General features: G+C 27.3%; 1 protein-coding gene across 2 annotated transcripts; it reads left to right on the forward strand.

Annotated features, from left to right (window-relative positions):
* The first annotated feature begins 3912 nt into the window (after positions 1–3912).
* On the forward strand, positions 3913–10726 carry LOC147804105 (uncharacterized). 2 transcript variants are annotated; one of them, XR_015429257.1, is made up of 3 exons: positions 3913–5714; positions 8296–8362; positions 10604–10726. XR_015429257.1 is itself a non-coding variant. In XM_087151985.1 (2 exons), the coding sequence occupies exon 1, from the start codon at positions 4265–4267 to the stop codon at positions 5711–5713; it is 1449 nt and encodes a 482-aa protein (XP_087008111.1). In that variant the 5' UTR covers positions 3919–4264; the 3' UTR covers position 5714; positions 10604–10726. The 2 variants fall into 2 exon arrangements, 1 of the variants encoding a protein (XP_087008111.1); XM_087151985.1 differs by lacking the exon at positions 8296–8362 and having other exon boundaries at positions 3919–5714.
* Positions 10727–20191: the final 9465 nt, after the last annotated feature.

Raw genomic sequence — 20191 nt, forward strand, 5'->3', positions numbered from 1 at the left:
GAAAGATATTCTATATAACAGTGAAGATGATAATTTAAGTTTCAAAACCGCACACAAACATGACAAATACGATAAATTTGGAGCCGTTTTTAAGAATTTTAGTACCATCTTAACCGTGTGCGAGCTCCTTCCTCACACGAATTCTCCCCCTCTTCAGTGGGCGTAATCCTTAATCAATCTTCGACTGTCAAAATCGGAGAAGGAAAATCGGAGGGGTGAAGAACTAAGATGAGGCTTGAAGAGGGGTGCTAGAGGATTGTCCTTTATCGCCTCTTATTTGCAAATTATTTATAACAAGCTGATTATAATGCTGATTAGTAGAGGAAAGCTAGTGCTTTTTTAAAAGTTATTATCTTAATATTTCAAAAATTTATTCTTGATTTAAGTTTAAGTTATTTAATTTCAGACAATTTATCAAAAATGAAGTAAAATAATTCTATATTTATCACTTATATAAATGGTGTTTTAAAAATCATACATTTCCATGAATTATAACTTAATGTTAGTTAATAATTTTAGTTTGCAGTTATTTAATTAAATTTATGTTATGTTATTAATGTTCAGTTATTAATTATTATTAATTTCTTATAAACATTGCGTAATGTTTCTTAAATATAAGTTCTCAAAGGTTTTAATATTGGTTTCAATTCTTCCTTGGTTTACATTTATGCGCATTTAAATTTTTCTTAGTTATGATACTCAACTTATACCAGTTTTTTCATTATTTCGATTGTAACTTAATGATGTTAATGCTAAGTTCTCCTAATTGTAGTTATTTAGTTTAATTTACGTACAATGCAAATTTTTATTAATTATAGTTATTTTTTATTAACATTTTGTAAAAACATTTTAGGAAAATTTTCAATTTTTTAAATGTCAAAAGTTTCATTATTTTGATGTCATGTCATTTAAACTTATTTTTTATCTCTATCATCTATATTTATTTATTCGCTAATTTACAATTATACTACTGTTTTATTAAAAATATATTTTGTGAATATTTGGATTATATTTGATTTTTTATTATTTTTCAATCATGGCTATGAGTGGAAATTTAACTGTAGCATAACTCTTATACGAATAATTTCGTAATCTCTTCTTAAAGAAGTAAATGTTAGGGAAATCTGTTTTTAACGGTTAACAAAATGTATTAATAATTATAAGAAATACATATAAGAAATACACATGGAAATCGAGAAAAAAAGTTATATATTCATTTATTTAAATCGAAAGTCTTATCTCTTTATAGGAAGGGTTTATAAAATGAAAAATTATCCTCGGGCTTTCAATAGTTGCACAATATATACATCACAGTATATGTCATGCCCTGCGAAAGATTTTATTCATTGCAAATTTTTCTTGCTGAAAAGCAGAAAATTTTGTATTTGCTGTTATTGCATTTGTTTATTATGCTACATACATACATACATACCTTACCTTTGAAAAAATTTAGTCAATAAATAATTGTGTCAGTAGGTATTACAAGTAAGTACAGTCAGTATTTTTACAATATAAGGCATATTTTAACGAACTTTCAATCTTTAAAAATGACTTTTCATTTCAAATCTTAACAATAATAATTAATGTATTATAAAAACTAATAGAACCTTGTTTCCTTATTATTATTAATTTTTTTCGTCGCCATTAGGGTATAATATAATCTTTTGCTAACAAAAACCTACTTTTTGTATTAATTAAATTTTCTTTCCTATTGCTATAAATGCTATAATTATATATTAATTAATATATATTAATGTTATAATTTAAAATAATTTTTTAATGTTATAATTTAAAACTGAAAAATAAATCTTTATTTATTATTTTCTAAAAAAAACCATCACTGCTTTTGTAAGTGCCAATGCAATAGCCAAGGTGTATACAATCGCCGATGTCGACAGAATAATTTCGTCAACAAAACTTTATGTTAATAAAATATACAAAATAGAACATTGCTTAAAATTAAATTTCTTTATTCTTAGTTTGCATATATTTCTGGTTTTACATACTAAAGTTAATTATGATTTTGAAAATTTAAATTTTTTACATAATAGATTTATCAATAGGGTGAGATGAACACGTGCGAATATATATATATAATATATATTATCAAAATAAAAGAAGAAAAAAATATATAAAGAAATTTCGATTATAGATATTTCTAATTTCCGTTAAAAAAGACTTCAGATATTTTATTTTGATTTTTTTGATTGCCATTATTGATAGTAAAGTCGTATCTCAATTTTCACTAGCATGCTACTAGCATTGCAATTTTTAGCTATACACAGGGCTGACGATTCTAAGATTGCTCAGTAATCTCTTAATTTATTCCTTTCCTTGTGCGTCAGACATAGTTTAACGCATTTTTTGTCAGTATACCTGGTGTAGTAATTATTTTTGTCTGACTTTATTACTTTCTACATTTAGTCATGTAAATTTGAAATGCATTTTCTTCACATTTTAATTTTCAAACTTCGTAGTTTACTTTGATTTTTTGTTAGTTAATGAAAATCCGAAGAAAATGATATTTTTTGAAAATTTCTCTATAATAATTTTTATTCCTCGGTCTTTGTTATTTTTCAAACATTTTTTAACTAAATGGTACTTTTTGCTCATTTTTGGGATTAATTTTGTAACCCGTAATTCTTAATTCTTATTAATAAAATAAGTCTTCGTAAAAACTCTGTAATAGTTTTAAGGAGTACAACAAATTTTTCAGATTTATTTCTTGTTTAATTGCAAATATTTTTTTAAAACTTCATTTTCATAGGATTTTAACTTTTACATTGTTTATGTTAATGATATTTTTGTGAATTGTTTTCTCTATATTTTTTCAGAATAATTTAAAGTCATTAAATATATTTCATTTAAATTATACTTGAAATTTTTTAAAATTTTTCATTAGTCTTTCGCTATCTAGCTACCCAATTTTGTTTCGAATAGCTATAATTCGAAAAATAATATTACATTGTTAAGTTAAAAAAAATTATAATAACCATGTATAACATACAATATACTCTAATATACAATACACTATAATATACAATAAATGTTAGGTTATAATTTTAGAATTAACAATGTGTTTAGATTATACTTCGTTAAATAAGAAACATATTTAAATATGGCACGCCGGAAGATATATATACATATATTTTAATTTGTGTAAATATATATATATTTCCTTTTATGTAAACTTAATTTTTATCTCAGACTAAATCAGAGAAATCAGATGACTTGTTAAAATTAAAAGTCATTTTAAAATGAAAATTAATTCCTTCATTTGTTTTAATTTTTTTCATCCCTTGTCCTTTATCATGAAAATTGAATTAATTTTTCTCCTTGGAATAAAGCAGAAAAATCTGAAGACTTGTTAAAATTCAAAGTCATTTTAAAATAAAATTCAGTTTGAGAAATCAATCTCTTTTACGTCCTTCTTTTGTTTTATTTTTTTTTATACCTTTTGCTTTATCATTAAAATTAAATTAATATCACAAAGTTAATTTAAATTTTTTGTATACTGAAAATTTATATTCATGATTAAATTCAAATCTATGTCAGAATCAATATGTAAATCACAAATTATTCCTGATTCAATATGTTTTTGCGGAGCGAAAAACCATTTCATGTCATTATGATTAGAATGCATCTACAAAATGTCTTGCTCAACATTAACAAATTTAAAGGAGTAAAATTACAAAATTAATTAAATGTTAATGCACTTTTTTCTTTTTAATTTGTTTTCGATTGATAAATCATTTTTTGTTAACTAATTTGCTGCTGTGAATGTAATAGTTAAATCATAGTAATAAACAACGGAAATAATTTAAATAATTACAATTAGTTAATTACAATATAAATAATGCAACTAATTTTAAAATATTAGATCGGACGAAACTCTGTGGGGGAAACATTTTAAGCGTGATAGGTGGGTCATCTTGACCATCATTTACTAGCAGGTGTTCCTTTGTAACACTCCTTACTATGCCCTTTGTTCATTTTGGGGGGAATAATTCCAATTGGGCGACCCTATTGGAACGTCTTTAGATAAAACTGCAACCTCCCTCCTGAGTCATATCTATTTCAAAATATTTTCAGAACAGCAGAAGAAATCGTTACTGTAGTCTGTGCTTCTTAGTCCACGTGGTTAGATTTTCTAAATTTTCCTTCTTTCAATAAGTTTTAACGCAACTAAAAATAGAAAATTTCCTGAAATGGTATATTATTGAAGTTTGATTAATCAAATTATTCATCAAAAAAATATTCGAACATGTCTGCTACCGGAAAAATTAAAAAAGTAAACGGGTTTACTTTCACCTGGCATATTGAAGATTTTACTTTGGGGATTCTTCAAGAGAAGCAGACGATTGAAAGTCCAGGGTTTCGAATCAAACAATTGCAGGACACGGACTGGAGGCTTATGCTCTACCTACCTGGAGAAGATGAAGAGAATATTAGTTTAAATCTGTACAGATGCGTGAAAGATGAAATTGACCCGTCTACAGTAGATGTAATCGGAAAATTATTCATAGCAAAAACTGATGGTTCGTATGTATTTCTAGATAAGAACTGCAGTTATTTTGAAGTGCATTCCGTATACCCGGAATCTCTTAGCCTATCTCGAAAAACTGTTTTGGAAGCTAATTTCCTGCATAAAGATATTCTGACTGTTGGTTTCCAATTTTTCATAAATAATGACTTTCCTATTGAATGCATTGGACGTTCAAAATTATCTCTGAAAAAATACTCCGTTTCTTTGCCGCTGAAATTTCCTGATGGCGATGAGGAAGAACTGACCATCACACCAATGTTTTCTGTAATCCCAGAGCATCCGAGATTTCGAATTTATTTGTATTCTCGCAATTTTACCCAAGCTGTATATCCGATTTTCGTTAAAATTCCGATGTCCGATTTTCCTTTTAAAGTTATTATACAGTGTAACTTATCATATTTTTGCAACGAGGATTTAAAATTTGAGAAAAAAACAAATCACGTAGTTGTACCACAAAAGGACTACGGAATATCAGTTCAAGTTACCAGAGCGACTTTTTTTAAATATTCGATATTCGATGCCAATCGCATAAAATGTGAACTGATGGTGAATACGGGAGGCTACACTTCGTATGTGGAGAAGATAGTTTACAATCAAAATGTGCAAGATTACAGTTCTGATTTGAGACATCTACAAAGTAACTTAATGCAATTGTATTCAGAAAAAGGTCTGTGCGATTTCAAAATTATTGTTTCTGACAAGGAATTCTACGTTCACAAAATTGTTCTAGCAGCTGTATCACCAGTATTCCGAGCAATGTTTGAAAGTGGTATGATTGAAGCAGAGAGCTCACAAATGAAGATTGTAGAATTTTCGCCTGAAACGGTTGAAAAAATGCTGGAATTTTCTTACAGTGGCATCGTCAAAGACTTAATGTGGGGTATGACTTTGGAATTATACTCCATTGCTGACAAATACCAGATCCAAAAACTAAAAACGCTTTGTACTTCTTTTTTGGAATCTGCCTTAAAAGTTGAAACTGTACCCGATTTATTGATTCTTGCAGATTTGCATGGAGATATGTTTTTGAGCAAAGTAGTCGAAAACTTCATCTGTGGTAATTCCAAAGCAGTATTTCAATCCGAGGTGTGGAAACTATTTATGAAGAAAAATGTTCAAGTTGCTTGTGCCACAATGTGCCGTATTTGCCAGTCGGTCCTACAATAAAGTAAGTAAAAGCATCATAATTACTATTTTCTTACTATTGTAATATTTGTTATTCCAGAAGTGGTACAATAACTATTTTGGGTGCCTGGCATGAAATATGCATGTCGTTCCTCAAAAACCAACTTTTTAAAATTTTAATAAAATATGCGATAAAATGCTATGCCTATTTAATGTGACCAGATTTCTGAATCATGACTTGAGGAAAAATCATCGGAATACTGATTCTTCCTTAAAAAAAATTTTTGAGTCAAAAAATTTTGCGATTTGAGGACACCCATATATTAATGGAGAATATAAGTTTATATGTGCTGCATAGATTATTTTTTAATTGATATTTAATAAAAGGTAAACCATCTTAATTATACTTGATTTCATAACTGAACAGTGCAGGCATATGATTTAATATTCTGCAGTTGCTATAAAACTTGTTTTTTTTTCTGAAATTATTTCAGACGATCAGAAATAGTTTTAGCCTGGAGCTTTTATGTTTTTCGCTTGTATTCTCTGTATAACAAAATCATCTTAATTAAAAAAAAAGAAAAAAATCATGATCATTTGCCAATTGACTATACAATTGAACTAAAATGTATTAGTTTTTTGCTATTATTTAATATTTTTCAGCTGATTTTTTTTTTTTATATTTCAACACCGGTTAAAAAAAGAGATGTTTTAAGTTAAATTCGAGACAATTTGATAAGATTTGAGGACGATTTTTGTCCTCTAATATATGAAAAGTGTTTGAGAATAACTATTTACTTCGAGGATTGGCCTCAAAATTTGATGACGATTGGTGACCGTATGCACATTAGGGTCACAAATAGCAAAGGTAAGGAAGGAAGGAAAGAAAAACCGTTTTCAAACTCAAGCACCCACTATGAGCAAAGGAGAGATTAAACTAAATTTTTTGTCGATCAAGCAGAAAGGTATAGAAGAAAAAGCAAAAAGCGAATACATTTCAGGTTAATTGTTTATTCAATTGGCAATTATGATTTGCACATTTTCGAAACGTTTTTTTTACTTAAATTTTGATTAATTACTCATAAAACGCACAATTGATTGACTTTGTTTTTAACTAGGATTTGAAAAGTATCTAGTAAGGGTGGTTATTACAGTATATCACCACCCTGTTGCCAAAATGACCATTATGGAGTTACTGAGATCGATAATTTCGGTATTAAATTGTTAGGTTAAGAAATAAACGTATTTAAAAACAAATAATAATAATAATAATAATAAAAAAAACGCCCCCCAAAAAGAACAAAATTTAAATATCTCAAAAAATATCCCGAAAAATCTTGAAATGCAAAGAATGGAAAAAGAAGGTAAGAATCATCAAAATCCGGGCATTAACATATATTTTTCTTTTATTAAAGCAAATATGTCTATATATTACAAAATTTAATATATAAAAATGTGTAATATATAATAAAATTTCTCAAAAGTTTTAAAGAAGAAAGAAAAAAACATTTCGCATTGAAAAAAAGAATTCAGTAAATTGCTTAAAAATATTACAGGTATATATAATTTTCTGATATATATAACTGATATATATAATTTTCAAGGAATCCGGTAAGATAATTTTTCAAGTTTAGTAATAAAAAGTATTTAAACTAAAAAAAACAGCATAACTTCATATAGATTAAAACATTTTATGTCACATAAGTAAGACATTAACAAGCACAAATATAATAGGTTATGTGATATACATTACAGGTAATGAGATATACGTTATAGGTAATGGGACATAATAAATATTTTTCTTCTATAAAAGCGAGTATGATAAATTTTAACAAAATGTTTCGAACATTGAGAAAACATACAAATATATTACATTAAAGAAAGAATTACAATTGTTTTAAAATATTGCAGTTATGATTATGACTGAAATGTATGATTTTTTAAACAGTTCAATATGATAATTACCAAACTTTAATAATAAAAAAGGATTTAAACTAAAAAAGAGATCGTAATTTCGTATAGATTAAAATACTTTATGTCGCATAAATAGGACATTACAAGTACAAATATCCATGTAATGTCAAGCATAAATAACGCATGTCGCATAACGAAGTTATGTGACATGCCTTATAGGTTATGGGACATAATATTAAACATTTTTCTTTTTTTAGTATAATTTAACAATCCTTTTTCTTCGAAAATTAAAAAAAAAAAAAAACATCACATAATAAAAAATATATATAATTAAAATTGTTTGAAAATAATGCAGATATGAATATGACTGAGATATATAATTTTCAAACAATTCAGTATGATAATAATTCAACTTTAACAATAAAAATGATTTAAACTAGAAGAGGTGGCATAACTTCATGTAGATTGAAACAAAATATGTCCCATAACTTGCACATTACAAGCACAAATATAATAGGTTATGATGGTGCATACAGTTGTTTGGATGCTGTAAACACGACTCAGTTTTTTTTTAGTATTATTGGACCTTGACGTTTATTAGAAATTCTTGTTAACAGCATTGAAACAGCTCTATGTCTTCTAGTATTTGTTCTAATTTTGTTTGAACTTTTTTTTTCTCCATAAAACTTGAACTTTTATTTTTTCATTAGTGTTGTCAAACTATGAATATTAATGTTATTAGCAAACAAATTTTGAACATGCCCTTAACATCCATAGGTAAGTTCTCAAGTCTTTTCTAAGCTTCGCATTTATTTTTCTAAAATCTAAAAATTCTATGATTCGAACCAAAAATGTCAAAATTTGGTGACTTTTTAAATGTATTGGTCATTTATATTTTAACTGCAATTTTTACTTTTCTAAAGCTTAACCTTTGAAGCAGAATTTTAATTAAGCCTATTTTACATATTTTTTTATTTTTATTTTGTATTAATGTAGATCAAAATACGTGAAGAATCTTACAATATTTAGCATTTAAAAAATGTATGGTTATGAGACATCTGTGCACGTCAAAGGTAAAATCCTCCAAACTCGACTCACTTTTAAACACTTATTTATTCACCAGAGAAATTTAGTTAATTTATAAAATCAATTATTGATAAATTTTTTAATATGAATAACTTTTGTTTTTCAAATTACTTTTTTTTTAAGCACAAATATAATTCTGGTAATCTAACAGATTTTTTTAAGTAACTATGATACTGTATTTTATGCTTAAAAAAATACCAAATATATTTTTACTTGTACTTAGACAGTCAAAATATCCTCAGTTATATGCAAATATAATTTCTACTGATATCCCACTTGCCTCAGAGGGTCAAAAATTGTTAATGTGTAATTGCAGTCTGGAAAACAGATCAATAAGAAAATGAAAAGAACACAGTTCAGTGCAAAAAATAATCTCAATTCTCTCAAGTAAAGTGAACAAGATAAATTGATAAGATGATAAGAATAAAGATGTCAGCATGAAGAAACAGGGAGATATCCAAAGGGCAAAACTAACCCTTTGTCGCAGAATCGGATACCTGTGTCTCTTTTCTACACTTTTTTTTCTGACCCTCTAATTATGCGCAAAAATATATATTAATATTTTTTTTTTAATTGCGAAAAACAGTCTGATAGTTACTAAAAAAATCTGTTAGTTTATCGGAATTATATTTGTACTGAAATATAACATCCAAAAAAAAAAAAAAAACAAATAAATTGAATTTTTTTCCACTTAGATTTAAAAATGTATCAATTATTCTGTAAATGAGAAAAAAAATTCAATGATAAATAACTGCTTCTCTTAGAACTAAATAACTGTAAATAAGTGCAGATTTAAAAAAAATTAAATAAATTATTGTTTTGGTAGTATTTGGCCGTGTGTGGAAGATTTTACCTTTAATCCAGAAAAAGACATCGCTGTTTCCTGCTGTATTACCTAACCATCTATATATATATATTTCTCTTACATGGCGACAAAAAAAAGCTTAATTAGAACTCCCCGAATGGCAACGCTAGAATTATTAAAATGCTAAATATAATATTTTTTACTTATTTTGACCTGAATAAATACAAAATATTGAGAAAAAAATTGAAATATATCTTTAAAAAAATTTTACGTCATAAGATTAACGCTCGCCATCGGCCACATGGCGATAAAATATAATAAATGGTGATTAAAAAATTGTTTGCTACTTATCACTTGATTGGTAATTTTTTTTAATCGAAAGTGCATTCCATGTGGATTTCATTATCATTATTGCTTAAAAAATATGGAATTATTCTAAATATTTTATAATTTTTCTGCAAATTACTTTATTTCATTTACGTTTCTTAAAAATTTTCTTCATTTTAGAAAGGAGTCTTGTAAAATTAACCATATTTCGAAAAATGCTTTAAAAGTAACGTTTCATCCTGTTAAGGTCAAGAAATTTTTTTAATCGTTTACAATTTTCTTTTTAAAAGAGACCACAATGGTGCGATTGGCCAATGACCTGAAGAAAAAAATTGCCATATATAAATACAAAATGTGGAGAAAAATATTAAATATTGAAACAAAAATGTCTTATAGAACATAAAATATTTTAAACAATAAGTTTACGGGTAAAACTATCAACGTACCTTCCATGATTTGGATAATCCTGTGGAAAATAGCCTTTTGTTACAAGAAATATTTCATAAAAATATTTAAACAAAAATTATTTTACGGATGGATAAGTTATTTATTTGTACTGGACGTGGATCAAAGGAATTACACCGAAATAAAATATAAATAGAATTAGTTTTACACCAGAATAGAATAGAAAAATTATAAAAATATCAGGCAATGAACAAACAATAACCCCTTAAAGAAAATTCAGAAGAGAAAGTTTTAAATTGTGTATTTCTATATTACCGCAACAATATTAAAGATCATCAAGATTTTTTTTCTATTATCGATAATAACTAAGAATTTGTTTTTATTTTTTGTTTCAGGCACTTTTGGCTCCTGGAAACGAAATCAATTAGGATGCACTTCAATCATGTTGGAACTAAAAAAATATTAGATGTGTAATATTGACTTTAAAAATTATAAAATTTCATTTGAAGACTTTAAAATTTTGTTAGTTTCTTTATCTTGAGATAACACTGACATTTGTAATGCATTGTATTAATATTATTCAAAACTCTAGAAATGTAAATAAACCTTGAGAATGAAATTAATTGTTACAATATTAACTGCTTAAATTAAATTAATTTAAATTAAAGTTACTTGGGTATCCTTCAATATAAACAAGTAATACGAAAATAATTTTTTTAAAGTCTGTTCCTACTTATGTCAACAAATAAAATTTTTTATTTTAGTCACTTTTCATTAAATAATTACTATTTTTCTCCCATATAAAACTAAAATTAATAAATTAAATTTAATTAATGAATTAATATTTGAAAATGCTTAACATTAAGTGTCATCCACTACAAGTTTAAAAAATGTATTTTAACTTGAATGGGTGAATAAAAAGTAGTTTATTAACTATAGGATATTTGAACAAGATAAATATATATAGGGAAAGTGTAAACTAATAATAGGAATAAAAAAAAAAAAAAAAAGAGAGGCACGTGGTATCAGATAACTAAAGAAATCAAAATTTTCGAAAGCAACCTTTTTGTAGTGGAGAATAGTAATTAAAAAACAAAAAATTCGAAAAAGGTGGGGCGCATGAAATACATAACAGTAATGTTATATTAGTGTGTGCTCATGAGAATATGTGTATGTATATCTGTAATTGTATCTGAATGTGTATGTTGAATATGTTTGTGTGTATGCATGTGTATGAGGATGTATATGTGGATGTGGCTGTGCACATGTGTATGAATAAGAAAATGTGTATATGTATTGTTATGTATTTCATGCGCACCACGTTTTTCGTGCTTCAAATTTTTGTGTTTTAATTACTATTTTCCACTACAAAAACGTGGTTTTTAAAAATATTACTTTTTATTTTGATTTTTTTTTTGTACTCACTTTCAAAATCTCAATTTTTTCACTCACTGTACACGAAACATTTCAACTGACATGAGACAATAATATGTGTATGTATATCTGTAATTGTATCTGAATGTGTATGTTGAATATGTTTGTGTATATGCATGTGTATGAGGATGTATATGTGGATGTGGCTGTGCACATGTGTATGAATAAGAAAATGTGTATATGTATTGTTATGTATTTCATGCGCACCACGTTTTTCGTGCTTCAAATTTTTGTATTTTAATTACTATTTTCCACTACAAAAACGTGGTTTTTAAAAATATTACTTTTTATTTTTATTTTTTTTTTTTTTTTTTTGTACTCACTTTCAAAATCTCAATTTTTTCACTCACTGTACACAAAACATTTCAACTGACATGAGACAATAATATGTGTATGTATATCTGTAATTGTATCTGAATGTGTATGTTGAATATGTTTGTGTGTATGCATGTGTATGAGGATGTATATGTGGAAGTGGCTGTGCACATATGTATGAATAAGAAAATGTGTATATGTATTGTTACGTATTTCTTGCGCACCACGTTTTTCGTGCTTCAAATTTTTGTATTTTAATTACTATTTTCCACTACAAAAACGTGGTTTTTAAAAATATTACTTTTTATTTTGCACTCACTTTCAAAATCTCAATTTTTTCACTCACTGTACACAAAACATTTCAACTGACATGAGACAATAATTTGAAATAATCGAATCGACAACAAAAGACAATCGCGAAAATATTAATTTTTCTTTAATTTGATTTTACTTTTTATGTCTTCTTTCTCTTCATTTTCACGCATTGTCATCCAATTCTGAACTATGTACCAAATTTGAAGTCTGTAGCTAGTCGGGAAGTTAGTTTAAAATCGATTACAAAATTCCATCCGAACAGACATGCGCGAAGGCAAGTTGATATAAGCGTGGTAATAAAAGTATAAATTTGGTGACGTGGACCACAAGTGTTACCACGTAATGCTCTTTATTGAATTTATCTGATACAGCGAATATTAAATAATTAAATATAATCAATCAACAGTTTTTTTGTTCAAATAAGTTAGAAATTATCCCAGATGTTGTTTTTAAAGTATGTGAAAAACTGAATCTCTTGTAGTAAAAAAAAAAAAAAAAACAATGACCAACGCTTAGTTAATTAAAAAATTCTATTTCGTTTTTTGCTAATCCCTATTTAATTAATAAATTAATATTTGAAAAAATTGCATAAACATCAAGTGTCATAGACTACAAGTTCAAAAAAATGTATTTGAACTTGAATGGATATGAGTAAAAAGTATTTTATTAAAGATTGAAAATTTGAACAAGATATAGGGAGAGTGTGATCTAATAGTTGGAAAACAATTTAAATTAGCAATAAAAAAAGCAATTAGCAATTGATACTTTATTGTAGAGGGTGTTCCGTTAATCACCGTCCACAATATACAATTTTAGAATCCTCAAATGCTTTCCCATCCGTTATCTGTCATAAAATTATGCACGTTGTTTTTGGTCTCTTGCCTTTTAGTACTGATTTTTAGATCTAGATGGCGTTCCTGTTTTTCCTCACTTAAACATTACTTATAGGGATATCATAAAAAAAATATGCAAGATGTTTAACATCAATGTGTATGGTATATAATTGTGTCATTATATTTTGTAGCGAGTGCTAAAGTTTAGACTTTTTTTATATCATTTTTCACAATGATAACAGAAATATATATTAAGGTATTTGACTGGTTTCGCTACATTTTTTTTTTTTTTTTTTGTAAGAGGCTTAATTAATATTTCAATTTTAAGTTTGGTAAAGTTTCCAAAATTATAAATTTACAAATTTATGAAGTATTTTTCAAAGTAAGGGCAAATCTGAGCTTTAAAACTTCAGTTTTTCATGTCAGGCTAACATTTCTACGAAAAACTGTAATGTATACATTTTGGGAGTTTAATTTCGGCTTTGTCTATCAGCATACGATGTAACTACTCTAACTTTATTTTTAAAAATACGAAATCAAATTTAAAACATTTTGAAATGCTAATGAACTAAAGTTCAAATATGGATAATAAAATAAAATTTAAAAAAAAGTCGATTTTTACCCAGACGGATGACCTAATCGTAGTGATTATTGAATTTCCTTTTGCGTAAAAAAATGCAAACCAAATCAGAAATTTTTATGCAGACATTCTTCAATTTTTATTATTGTTACTTTTTTTTGCAAATTAATGATGTGGAAATACTTTTTAAAATGATTGCTTAGCAGTTTTAAATAGATTATTGTAATGGCACAGGAAAATTTCCTTTTAGAAATAGCTGCAATATTACCTTCGTAAAATCGAAGAAAAGTTTGAAGGATAAATAAACAAAAACTACTTTCATTTTCCAAAAAATGAACTATAGTTTTTTAACTTTTATATCTGTAGAATATGCTGTTTTCGTTTTTTTTCTTTTTTTCCTCTTCTTTTTTTTAAATTTTTTTTATTCAGATACAGTTTATCAAAATCTTCACATATTTAAGAAATGTGAAATTTAATTATGTGGTATTTAAAATTATTCATAAGTAAACAATCGAATAACTCACTTATGAAATATCACAATATTAATCAATTAATTTCATCTTTCTTGATGTATTATAATAGGTACTTATTTCTTAGGCTGTAAAAATTTGCTAAACTATTATTGACTGTAGTCATGTTTAGTAAAATGAAGTATTAAAAAAACGTAATAAAAAAATGTAGATGTTCTAAAAGTTATGAAATACTATTTTCCAAATTCTAACAGAGCAAAGCCTTAATTACTCTTTGTTTTCTTTCTCATTTTTTTCAGACAAAAAACTTTGAATTGATATTTTATTATAAAAAATTTGTTAAGTACGAAAAAGAAAAGGAAAAAAGCAAAGTTAAAAAAAGAGCAAAGGCATAAGCAAATTTTATCTAGCTTTTTTTTTAAAAAAAAATTCGTTCTCTCTTTATTTATTTTTATTTACTTATTTATTTCAATTAATTTAAATAATTATACACGTTCAACTTAAACAAGCAAGCAGCTTTTGAAAAGAAAAGAATAAATTTTCAAAGTTTCAGCGTTCTAAAAAAGGATTTTCTTTATTATCAATTTTGTCATTATTATTTAACTTTATTTCTATTTTATATTATTAATTATTTTTATAACATGCTTACTTTTTGCTTAAATCTTATAAACATCACTTATAACCTGTCAGCATGAAAATTATTTCAAATTTAATTATAATTAAATGAGGTATATATACAAATATTTTAAATACTATGGATAATAAATTATATTATTTTAACAAAAATTTAAAATTTTATTAGTTAAGTTTTATATCACGTACAATAGATGGCGCCACGAATGCAGAAAATAAAAATACGAGCATTTATTTTATTTTTAAGTTCAGTGTTGGAATGGTAAAGAAACGTGATATTGGAGCTTTTATTAACATATCTTAACACTATATAATCTCAATTTTTTTAATTAAAATTTTTAGTATCATTTGCTCGTAATTATAACGAATTTATGTCTAACTTTGCTAATGCGCTAAGTTTGAATGCAATTGTACTTGATTAAAACAGTTAATTGTTAAATTTGTCGCCTCTGCAGATTTTAGCCCAACAATTCTGTTTTTAAAATTAAATTATGATATTTTATTCTCTTATACCTATTTCTAGGTTTGTACAGGGAATCCGCGCACCTGGAAAGTCATGAAAAATCATGGAAAGTCATGAATTTCGGTTTTGACCAAAATTTGTCATGAAATATCATGATTTTAACTATTTTTTTTAAAAGAAAATCATGGAAAGTCATGGATTTAGGTTGCCAAAAAATCTAATTTTTAAAATGGAATTTAAAAATACCCTACCATTTCATGGTGTTCCGAATATCTGAATTTTTAATAAATTGTAATCCACATTAAATCCATTTTATTAAAATGTAAAATGTTTTTATCATGTTTTAAATGAAAGAAAAAACATCATTTCTAGAGCGAATTATCTTTTAAACTTCTGTGATTTCAAAATTTTTGTTATTATTTATTTTTGATTTTATCAATTTAAAATTCTAGCTGAGGCAAGCCAGTCATTGGCGAATTTTTTTAAATTCCGAAATGAGAACAGAAAAATCAGGAGTATTTCTTTCCTTTCGGACTAACAAGAAAAGTATCTTTAGAATATAATTCTGCAGAAAAAAATTATTTGCTTTTGTATTTTTTCGGCTATTTTATTGCTTCAACTCTATCTTTACTCTGTTTTTTTTTTTAAATTTAATATCTTTAAATATGACGATGCAGAATATAACAGTTTTGGTTATACCTATCATTTCAATTCGTGTTATTATAATGCTTTTTTTAAATTTTTTGTGTTTTTGTCAGAGAAAATAGTAACTTTGTTAAGTCATGAAAAATTCTGGGAATTAGTCATGGAAAATCATGAATTTGAAAATCTAAAATGTAGCAGATACCCTGTTTGTAAAGAAGGAAATAATAAGTGAGAATAAAAGTTTATAAAATAATTTAAAACAGTTTAATGAAAAAGTTTTATCAATAAATAATTCATAAATATATTTATATTTAGTCCTAATTCCTATTTATTCAATTTATTCTTCTTAAAATGTTTCCCTTAAAACCAAATATTTACTTATTAAAAATTTATTAACTTCAAAAATAACACTAGTAGTGAAGTACCAGATTTAAAGTTTTAATTACGTCATTCTCGATTGTATATTCCCATTGGCTTTCTGATCCCTTTTCCCCCCTTCTCTGCATGCAAGTCTCTAATTCGTTGACTCGTTCACAAATTCGAAGAATTTAAATGCGTTTTATTATTTGGAATTTAAGCTTTCTCACTCAATACAATGAAATATAGTAAAAAAAAGTAACAAATCATCCCCTCGTCGTTCTAAAGGGGCTAATAGGGGGTAATATGTATTTCCTCAGAGAGTCAAGGGATGTCTCATTTGCCCCCCATTTCACCTGAAACATTTCCAATTAGTTACCCTGAAATTAGTCATGTTGTTCGGATATTGAGTTACAGACGTAATTCTTTCGAACTAAATCACCTTTAACCCAAAAGAGGCTTAGTGAAGGGCTTATGATGTATGAGAGTTTGAGTGCCTTATTGTGGTCCTCTATTTCAGAGGTTGCCAATTTTTTTCAGCCCCACGAACCCTAAACGATCGACTACTTTTGGTGGAACCTTGAATTTTATAAAACGGTCATTATCTGATGTAAATATGCAAAAGAAAAAAGAAGAAGAAGAAAGCTTCAGAAACATCTATGTGTCATCAATAAGTCCTAAAATTAGGTTTTATGTTAGGGGACTAAATTCGCTAGTCTTCAAAAGGTAATATTTTTATTTTTTTATTTATTTTTGGTGTGTAAGTTAAGTTTAGTAGTTTTTGCCGTTTAAGTTGAAATTGAATAAAATAAGCTGAATTACAATTTTTGAAAAAAAAAAAAAAAGAAACTTTTTAAGAAATGAGCAAGGTTATCAGAGAAAAATAATTCTTTAGTCTTAAATTTGGTTATTTTGGTTTGAATTTCAAAGTTCGATTTGAAATACTGATGCAATAATTTGTAAATGTATATTGTTTAGCAATTCATTCAGTATATTGTCAATAGAAAAGGTATATATTTGAAAAAATTTTATTTAAATTTAATTGCTCTTTTACATACATAATTAATTCAAAATAACCTTAATATTAAATAAATAGTGGATAATTGGCTGCATACAAATCTAGTACAGGTTTCAAAAAGTCCTTAGTAGTTAAAAAAAAGTTCTAACTCACGAAAAGTGTGACATTTTCACGGAACCCTAGGGTTCCTCAGAACACCATATGGGTACAGCTGCTCTATATCAAAGTATCAATTGCCTTTTAATTATGCTTTGTAAAAAATTAATCACGGGGCTGAATAAAGGTTATTTTATACGAAAAATTTAATATAAAATCAAATACCCATGCATAAAATTTAACACACGTTTTCTATTGTATTATTATATGCAACTTTTTGAACGTAGAACTTTGAATACTATTTCAAGAGTTGAACAAAATTATGAAAACACTTCTATGTTTAACTCTACATAAACGATTCTTTTTTTAGCAGTAAATATGTTTTGGACGATAGCAAAATTGTTAGCACAATTTGAAAAAACAACGTTGAAAGCTTTTAGAAATGATGTCAATTTTGCTCATACAAAATTTGGATCGACTTCAATGAGCTTATTGAAGTTAAAAGCTTTTTTTCTTCTTTCAATGCTACTGTAATTGAAAAAGCATTCTGATTTCTGATATAAATATTATAATCCTATAGAGTGATTTCAAAATTGCTGGTGGTAAGGAAATTAGAAAAAAGTTATTGGCTTCTCCTCAATTTGATGCAAATTTTACTTGGGAAAAAATTACACAATTTTTAAAAGTATCAAGCATGATCTTTCAGATTGTAAAAACACAGTTTAGCCAATATAAAACATTTGCTACTAAAAGAAAGATTGTTTACATAGAATTAGTATGGAAGTGTTTCCATAATTTTGTCCAAACCCTTCATAATGGAGTCATGGTGGCTCAGAGAATATAGTAATCCCCTTCCAATGAGATGAACCGGATTCGAATCCCAGCGATGGCTGGTCGGTACGAATTCCACACCCGGCTCGCACCGACCAGAGTGATGACGTGAAATATCCTCCGTGGTAGACGGATCATGGGTTACAGTCCCCTTGCCGCCAGACTAACCATGGGGTGTTTTCGTGGTTTTCCTCTCTATGCGACGCAAATGCGGGTTAGTTTCGGCAAAAAAGTCCTCCACTAAGGCAAGTTTCTCCCAATATTTGATCCAGGAGTTGTCTTGTCTTCTGGATTGGGTTCAAAATTACAAGGCTACGGAGTTGAACATTAGTAGTCGTAAACCTAAAAAAATTGGGTCGGTTGTTCAACGACGGATATAAAATAAAATACCCTATATAACATGTTGTCAAATGCCAGACATGATATGGAGATCTCTTTACTTGATTTAAATGTTAGTTTTTATGTTTTATTTTTCTAGAATTTTTTTTAAATTTTGTATTTTCTTGTATTTTTGTGTTTCTCACTTGATATGTTTCGGTGATAATTTTTTTTGTGTGCTCCTCACACAATTGATATATTTTGCTTATCATAAAGTATTGATATAAATTGATTTGGCTCCTACAATAACAGAAAGCACAGTAATTTCTGGATATATAATTGTGCGAGCTGACGACGTGATTATATCTTTTCATTGTTTTCCAAAATTTCAATTTCTTTCTTAATTATTATTTTATTAATTTTTCTTTTTTTTTTTAAATCTCTCTCTCTCTCTCGCTCGCTGTATATATGCATATATACTATCTAATTTTTCAAGTCTTTAATGCTGTTTCGGAAAAAGATCCAAACTTATACCAGCTTCTCAAAGGTTCACATTTTTGATAAATTCTTTCTCCGTAAAATGATATCGTCATCAAAAAATATTTCAATCTGATCATATCTCAACTAATATTCAAGCATGAATGATGGCTTTCAGCCCACCATGGTGTTGTTTTCCCTTTTCTCCTGGAAGCAGAGGGGGGAGGAAGGGACGAGATGGTACCCCACCATCTTGAATCTCATCTGTAATCTTAAATTTCACGTTTGTTTTTCTATTTACTCGAAAAACACTGAGCCCCTTATCAAATGTTGGGGAATACAAGATGCAGGGGGAAGATTTGTAAACCCAACAAGAAGGAAGCAACTTTGACGCTTCCTGTTTAACTTGCCTCTGTTTCCAAAGCCTTGTCAGTGTTTGTGTGTTGTGATAATACCTGATTAGTGTTTATTTCTTGATATAAGTAGCTGCAAAGGATCACGCACGTCCAAATCGAAAGTAGTATCAAACATTGTATTAGAGGGATCCATAGATGCTCCAAATTTCTTGTAGTCAAGACAATTGCTCTCTTGCCTTGATTCTCAATGATCAATTATGATATGATTCTGGAGAAATTAATTAGATTGCATGCACCCATACTAGTTCAAGAACAAACTCAATAAGGAAAGAAATTAATCTAAAAACTTATAAATCAGTTATCAGGATTAATATAGTGAAACTAGGAAACTAGATGAAGGGGATATTTCCCTATTGTGATCTGTCGTGCAAACTACAATCGCCAAGGCCTAGCAATTGCTTTTTTTTTTTTTTCTTGTAAATTGGGTGGTTGCGAGTTATTAAACTCGGATGGGCCTTACGAGCCTTCTGTGGCTACGAGTTATATGGTTCGAACTAGACCCCATCCGTGATTTTTTCTTCTTCTTTTTTTTTAGTTTTCTCGCTGGCCGCTGCCTGGAAGTTGTTAAGACTTTTAGATCATTCTGTCTCAAATAACGATATCGAAATCTTCCCGAAATGACTATTTAATATTTGTTAGAAAGTTTCCAAATGCAATTCTCGGATTAATTTAAATAAAGAGTTCACAATGGAGGATCAGGAATAATAGTGAGTGCAACCGTTTAATTACGCAGAAATAGGATCACTGGATTTATTAAATAGAGAAGAATAGGGTGGCTTGCC

The sequence above is a fragment of the Parasteatoda tepidariorum genome, chromosome 9 (genome assembly GCF_982258835.1).
Source record: "Parasteatoda tepidariorum strain Cologne lab strain chromosome 9, Ptep-v5.0, whole genome shotgun sequence".
NCBI classification, from domain to species: domain Eukaryota; kingdom Metazoa; phylum Arthropoda; class Arachnida; order Araneae; family Theridiidae; genus Parasteatoda; species Parasteatoda tepidariorum.